General features: G+C 33.0%; 1 protein-coding gene across 1 annotated transcript in view; it reads left to right on the forward strand.

Annotated features, from left to right (window-relative positions):
• The first annotated feature begins 446 nt into the window (after window positions 1–446).
• Window positions 447–8536, forward strand: part of LOC110278279 (probable disease resistance protein At4g27220) — a 35791-nt gene continuing 27701 nt past the window's right edge. Inside the window, exon 1 of the mRNA XM_052257949.1 lies at window positions 447–696. Within this exon, the coding sequence (XP_052113909.1) occupies window positions 447–696 (250 nt within the window). The remainder of the gene's footprint in view (window positions 697–8536) is intronic.

Genomic DNA, 8536 nt, shown 5'->3' on the forward strand with positions numbered 1-8536 from the left:
ATACCTTCTTTTTTCTCAACTAGCGGAGACCTCCACCTTCATCAATAATCATCTCACTTCATCCCTAATAAAAATAACCATCTACTAATAATCATCTCCGTACCTAATAAATTGACATCCAACATATTTTAATTAAATATAACTAAACACAATCCAATTAAAATAATCATTCACATAGGAAATAAAATAATCATCCGCATATCTACTAAAATGACCATCCTAAACTGGCCATTGAAGTAAAAGAAGAAAGAGATGAATGAGCAGAAGAAGCAACCATGATCAAACTGGCTGCGGGGGAGGCTGCACAGCCGGTGGCGAGTGGGCAGCGCGAAAGAGGCAAGGCTGTCCAGATTTGGTGTAGCGCGATCGGACGTTCGCAAAGAGGCTGGGCGGTAGAGGCTGGACATATGAAAACGTCACACTAGTATGTCCCCTATGTGACACGAATGAAGACGTCGGAGGTGAAACGTCGCCGGCTGGGGGAGGAGCTTTTCCAACTGGCACGTTCAGGGCTGCGCGAACGACGCAATCTTCACGATGGTGTTGCTCAGTCGTCCGCGGTGTGCACGGCGATGTCTCTCGAAGCGACGGCGGCTGTTGTGGGTGGCAGTGCGACACCTTTGAGAGAAGATAAGAATAGGGGAGAAGCAATTCAGTTCAAATGGGAGAGAGGGATGCAGTTTTGCGTTGTTTACGGTTTTGAATCTTTATTTGGATTGTATTTTAAATTAAAAATAAATAATAATTAATTAATTTAATTATTATTTAATTTTAATTAAAAAATATTTTCATTGTACACATTATACACTAATTAAATTAATTTTTCATACTTTCTCTTACGTTAGAATATATCATTAATGGTAAAAACTCTCACATACAGATATATTTATAATTTATGTGATGTTAATAGTTAAAGATCGCAAATGTGTGAACTCTTAAGGCAAGTATATAGAAGCATTCTTCTCGGATAAGCCGTTAATTACTTGGGTGAATGTGTTGAAAGGAAATGTTCGTAATACCTTTAATATCATGACGCAACTTTGTATTATCCCCTGCAATGATTCTTGTATACCATATAGTTGGGATGTTTTGAACTCACCCTCACAGAAAAAGGCTGTTAGTTATTCACAGATTGTGTTAGAGAATTACAATTTAATAATTGCAATTTAATTCAAAACTAATCTCAATTGCTTTTGTCATAAACAACGAATAATTATGTTTTTTTTTTCTTTTCAAGTAAAATATTTGAAACTTGGAGAAAGTCTATATTTTCAAGAAATGTAGGGAGGCTCATTTCTGTTGCATATTCCGTAATTTGAAGTCCTTGGTAGTAAGGGACTCATCTAATATTTATAATGTATTTTTTCCTCCAACTTTACTCTTTTATGATTCTATTTCTTTTTTTATGGAGACTTTTTAGAGATTTTCTTTTCTTTGTTGATTTCCTTCTTCCTCTTATATTTTTAACGTCATTTTTTTTTTCTTTTCTTACAATACCATTGATTCTCTCTTTATCACCTTTGCAACCATTTGATCCAAACTTCCTCCCTATCTTGTATCTTCATCTTGATTTTCAAGAAAAGCTTTTTTCGTATAACTTTTTTAAAGACCGGTGGGTATTGTGAGTCAAAGAAAAATTTATTATCTGTCTCTTTGATTCTCATTGTCTTTTTTGTTTCTTTTTCTAATCCGTCTTTTTTATTTGTACCAAAATGAGAATCCATTTGAGTTTTTCTTATCACCTTCTCAGATTTTCTATCATCCATAAGGTATCTTGTAGAAATAGAATTTTGACTTGACATTGAGTTTTTCATGTGTTGTAAGTTTAGATAATCTCCCCTTCTTCTCACCATGCATCATCATTTGCATTTCATATTTTGCACCCATCACCTCGTTATACTCTCCAATCCTCCATATATAATTATATATAGTCTCATGTAAAATTTTTAAGGTATGAGCTTCATCAAAGCAATTATTCAACTATAATAAATCAATTATTCTAATCAAATCAAAGTTCTTCAACAATAGTTTTATAAATATAATTAAGAACTCAGAATTGTATAAATCAAAAGCTTAACGATTATAAATGTAAAGCCTACTCACAACGTTGTCTCAAAGTACCAAAAAAACTAAATCTGGAGTGCCAAAATAAAGGGTACGAAAGAGCGCAGAACTTGGATTAGGGCAGTGGTAGCAACTTCAATTCTTACGGTAGAAACAATGGCAACAACACCAGCAAAATGCAGTAGATTCAAATCAAATAAAAAGGCAAATGCAAATATAGTTCTGACAATCCATCAGAATAGAGGCAAAAAAATAAATCAGAACAAGAGCAAGGCAGGAAAATGAAATGGTGATAGAGATAAGGTGAAAATAGAACAAACCAAGGGAAGAAGTTAGACCAAAACAGTGGCAAGATAGTGTTGCCGGCATGTTTGGAAGCTCCAGCGTGTTTTCCAACAACAGTAAGAGTGGCACTGGTAAAGCAAGACAGTGGTGGTATCAGATCCTCTCCTCCAGCGGTAGCATCAGTAACTCCAACAAAAATGGGGAGGCCAGGGGTCAGTCACGGTAGAGTAAGGTAGGGGCTAAAGTAGCTTCAGGTGCACCAGCGGTGAGCATTGGTGACGGCAACAGCAAAAACCTCCATCATCACCTCCGCTCGCAACTGCCACCCTTCTTCCCTCTATCTTGTATCTCTCTCACCCTCTCTCATTCTCTGTGCTTCCCGCTGCAGCAATGATGTCTCCCTCCGACAGTGGTTCCTTTGGCGACGACGACGCCGCGCTTCCTCCCTCTCCTCATCGCGTCTTCTCTTTCAATGTCTCTCTTTTTGGTTCGTTCTTCATCTTTCCCTCTCCCCTTTGGGTTCGTGCTCGTCATTCCCCTCTCTCAGATTCGAACCTCTCTCGATTTCTCTCGATGTCAACGACGACAGCAGCTCCAGCCCCGCTGGCCCTCTTCCTTCTTTTCTTCCTTTCTGCTCTTCCTTCTTTCTCTCATCCACTCTCTCTACTTCTCTTCTTTGATTTGGGGGGAGTGTGTGTTGGAAATTTAGGAAATTAGGGTTAGGGTTTTGTTTGAAAAAAGATGAGCAAGGGTATTACAGGAATTTTATATTCTACCCTCCTTACAAAAATTTTTGCCCTCGAAAATTGATATAATCTGCAAGAATTTACATGGTTTTAGCACTTTACCAAACATGAGAAAGAAGTATAACGAGATGCAAAGGTTACAAGATAGGTTTCTGTTAAAATGATGCGGTTGGTATTCACCTACTCTCGTTCCCTTGACAACTCAGATATACATAGCTCCCTTCACCTTCATTCATCAATCTTTTCAAAATACAATCTTGGTTCTGTAGTACATATCCATGGTAGCAAACAGTCTTATGTCAAGTTTTAGAATTACAACTTTTCAAACTTCAAACGTCGATAAGCTGTGTCCTAACAAACTAACGTATCGCTTGCTATATCTAGGAATCGCATGTGACACCGACACAAGCACAAGTTTACTCAAAATGATTCAAAACTTAGGAAGAGAAGTGCAAACATCACAGATGGTGTTCGCACACACATGAAAGGATGCTTAAGATCGCAATTAGGCAAATGATGTACAAAAATAATGAAGTGTGCCAGAAAGAGAGTCAATCGCATCTTAACGAGAAAATCTGAATCAAGAAGCTTTGATAGAAACAATAAATGAAAAAATGGTGTATTAGGTTAAAACACATTCAGGTTGAATCAAAGAAGTACAAAGTTCACAAGAGATGGTCACTAAAGTTAATAACGATGTTTACAAAGATTTAAAAGAATGATTAGGAACACAATCAAATAAGACAACCATCAACAATGGTTAAAACTAAGATAGAATCATTTCACATTCTCAAAGGAAAGATATGAGATGGACATTTTAAAAGAATTGATAAAAGCATAAATGCTATCGCGTCAAACAAATTCAAGTTGAAACAAAAGATGCATGATTTGTGAATTGAATATTAATAGGGGTTAGGGCAAAGGTTTTTCCTCAAACACTTTAGAGGATACTTAGCTGCACCATCAAGTAAAGATATGTATAAGCAAAAAGACAAAATCAACAATAGAAAAAGCAAAGCAAAACATAAATTAAAAAATAAATAAACAAATAAATATGACAACACATCTTAAAATAGACAACTTAACAGTCATTAAAAAAAATAAAAAACAACAATTGTCACAAAAATTGAATATGCTTCCTTTCCCTTTTTATAAAAACCTTCAACTAAATACTTTTGAAATTATTATCATAACCTTGGACATTAAATAATTATGCCAATATAAAATTTAATATCTCATTACTCTAAATAGTAGATAGATTATGTAAACATGAAGAGAAAATGTAAGCATTCATCTCAATATCCTCCAAACCAAAATCCACATGTACATTATTTAACTTATTATTATTATAAAATAGATTCAAAGTTTTCATATGATCACACAGTTATGACTTAATTTACGAATAACACACATATAAGATAATGAAAATAAAACTAAAATTTGATGTAATTATAATCAACATAAACTAATATTAGTTATAATAACTGCTACTTTTTATTTTGTCTCATCCTTCAAACAATGGGATCATATTTTTTTTTTATAAAGATAAAATACCAAAATGAAAATTCATCTTCATAAATAGTTAACTGAATTTAAAGCTCATGAACTAAAGACAACCTCAAATAAATATATATATGCTCTTGACATCAAAGATTAATACATGTAGAAATGAATAAACTTGGACATCAAATTCATAGTCATAAATCTCCATTGTCATTTTAGTGTGCATCTCTATTCACATCTAACAGATATTTTTAATCACATCCACAATTCTATCGTTTGTGTTAGCTCTCCTTTTTTACTTTTTTTTTTCTCGTAAAAAGATCCACCATTAGAAATAAGTACAGAAAAAAATCTTAGTAATTTAAAAGTTATATTTTCAAAAAATATCTTTTATTAACATGAAATAATAATCATAATAGTCATAATTTAAAAAAAAATAAATCTAAATATAAAAATATATCTTTTAAATCCTTATCTTATTTTGAAAAATATAATATTATGAGAAAGTTTTTTTTTTAGGTTCTTTACTCATTTCCAACCCAAAAGTGAGCCTAACAAACACAAAAACAACAGCTACATACAAATCAAGGAATTTAGAAGTCTAATCACAAAATAGCACCACTACTCACTACTATATATTACTAATAACAAAACCAAATCAATCAAACAAATCTAGAATACCACTTGCAAAAATCATCATGTAAAAATAATGAGGTGATTTTTAATATCAAAGGCACCTAAAATATCATGCAGGGCATATTGAATTCAAAAGACATGTTATGTAAAAGATAAATGATAATAACAATGAGACAAAAAGAGAAAGGTACTAGAAAACCTAACAAAACACTACCAAATCACTATTAAAGAAAAAAAATTGAATCCTAACTATATCAATAGGCAAGAATTTACGGTTTCGAACAATAATAATATCGATCAACACGCAATAATGATGACTTGAATAGTAATAACGACAATAACAGTTCATAGACACCAACCTATTCTAATGGCTAGAGCTAAAAGATTCAGCAATAATATCATCATGATAGAAAACGAAAAATTGTATTTATAAAAAAGTTGTAACATATAAATATTCAATAGTACGAATAATAAAAATAGAAACAACTTTGTGATCAGAGCACAGGCATTTTAAACTACTAATCTTCTAACCAAAAAAAAAACTTAACTTGCTGAAAAATTTATCAAAATAGTCTTTCTATGTTATGATTTTTCTAATAAAATCTCAAGTTATTTTAATATTAATTCCCACTTTTAATTTAGAAGCAATAAAGTTTACAGGAATCCTATATTATCGAATTAAGATAGCTAATATCTTTTCAATATCTAGATCTACAATCCTAATCTCACAAAGACACTACAACCCAAGAAAACAAATCTCCTAAATCTCTAAGAATAAGAACAATGGTTGAGAACAAGAAAATTTTCCAAAAAGCAAAGAGTTAAAAAAATTCTCAAGTTTTATAGCCTAGCTAAAAGCAAAATTCATTATATAATCACTAACCAAAAAACAAACCACAATCTTTCTCTTAACTTATCAGACAGCAAATCGTCCCATGATAGAAAAGCCATGTTTAGCAACAAAGAATCATACCAAAACCAGATCATCAAACTAGAAAAGCACAACCATACTTTTATATCGGAAAAGACATTCGATCCTATTAACTGATCACCCAATTAATTCATTAAACTTAAGCAAAAAAAAAAAATCACCAATCGAATAAACAACAATAACACTATATTCATATGTTTCATCACATAATTCTTCTTCCTGAGCAACTAAATAACAGTTTTCAAAATCATTGATTGAAAAGAAAGAATCAAAAGCAAATCAAAATTATGTTATAATTTCAAAGATTATCAACATAAGAAGAAAAACTCGTAAAACAAAGCATTTTGATCAGTAACTCAACAAATCCATGCAATCCACAAATTCAAATACTATTCTATAAGGGAATCAGATAATAACTCATGCCAAACCCCGATCGAATCTTCTAAGTAATGCATGAAATATTGACATCAAGAATCATAGAGAACGACACAAAGATGAAGAAGATTAAAGCATACATCCACAAAAACGAGAAAAAGTAAAATTAGCTAAAAGATAAAGAGTCGAAACCGAAACCATTGCACCAATGCGTTCAAAATAACCTACCAAGGGATAACATGAGATTGGATATAAGAAAAGGATAGGAGAAACAAGAAGCGGCAGAGGACACATGATCACAATAATCAGAAGATAACAATGACACAGAGGACAAGGGTGACATTCCTATAAGTCTCTGATAGTGCCACAATTTGTACAAATAGGTGCGCTTCTATTTATACAATTGTGATCCTATCCTAGGACATTTGTTCTATATTACACAGATTAAACCTAAGCTCTGATACTACTTTGTCACGGCCCAAAATGAGCCATGACTGGCGCTTAGAAAAATAATCTCCTAGCAAGCCTAACAAACTCAAATGAATAAGAAAGTTACAAATATTTTACAAGTTCTAAAATAAATAGTTATATATTTTTAACAAAAAATAAAATAATAAAAAATAGTTAGACCCTGCCTGTGACATATGGAGCATATATATCTAGGAACTCAACAAAGAATAGATACATTGCAGATCATTACTCCTGAATAAAAAGTCTCACATTGTCAAGTATTTGTTCCTGAAAAATATTTTTAAAAAAATGGGGTGAGTTTTGCAACTCAGTGACTAGATAGGACATCTATAATCGACATGAGACCATATAAATACTATTATCAAAGTAATTTTAATTAGAAAGTAATAGTTGATAATAATAAGTGGATAGCCCTTTCCTCTAGTGTGTCCGTACGGAATAACAGATATAACGTGTGGCCTACACGTTAGGCTAGGAATGCCCCTGCTAATTGAGGTCTGAGCCAGATGCATCTAGGTTAACGTCATAATCGCCGTTAACTACGGTTTTCTAATACGAGCCTCCCAAACCAATTCAAAACATATAGTTTCAAATACAATAAATCTCTTATCTTTCAAATATATAAGGTATCGAATCAAATCGAATTAGATAATACCTTTTCATCAGAAATCTTTTCCAATCATAGTTTTGTTATCATAAGAACATATTTCACAATTTCAAAATATGTGAGTGCCAACAAATATTTTAATACTTTAAAAGTATATATTCGAATAAAATATAATATTCTAAAATAATATAAAGCTTTATCAAATACATATATAGTCTCATGTAAAATTTCTGAGGTATGAGCTTTGATGGTTTCAGTGGCTAAGAGAAGGGGGGGTTGAATCTTAGCCCCTTTTTTTTGAAAGCTAACACTTGCTGATTCTTGGAAGAGACTTTTATGTTTTTGCTCGACACTTGACACGAGCAACTCGGTTTTGTCTCGTCCCTTGCCACGAGACTTTTTTGTTTTGTCTCGTCACTTGGCACGAGAAAATTCTGTCTTTTGCTCGTGTGTGATAGAAAACAGAAATGGAGTAGAAAGAGAGGAAGATTGCACCCAGATATATCCTGGTTCGGCTGCTAAGTGCAGTGCAGCCTACATCCAGTCTCCATCACAAACATGATGGAATTTCACTATAACCAATCTGATTACAACTTGTAAAGTGCTAACCCAACTTACAAGGGGATTCCCACAGAATCATGATGCACAACAAAGATGTACAAAGGAACTCTAAGACATCTATGGCTTTTTCTTTTAATTTTGCACTCTCTGCCTTTTTCCGCTCTATGGCTTTTTCATTACAAACCTCACTTGTTTGCCTTTTACCATGAGACTCAAGACATGACAAAATTAAACAGAAAATTATGAAACAGAGAACATTGAAGGAGAAGAGAAATATGTTAGCTCAGGTAGCTCTGAGAACTCTGTGCCTTGCACTCTCAAACTTTCTCCTTGCTTCAAACAGTGGTTGTTTCCTCT

This window comes from Arachis duranensis, chromosome 2, assembly GCF_000817695.3.
Source record: "Arachis duranensis cultivar V14167 chromosome 2, aradu.V14167.gnm2.J7QH, whole genome shotgun sequence".
NCBI lineage: Eukaryota > Viridiplantae > Streptophyta > Magnoliopsida > Fabales > Fabaceae > Arachis > Arachis duranensis.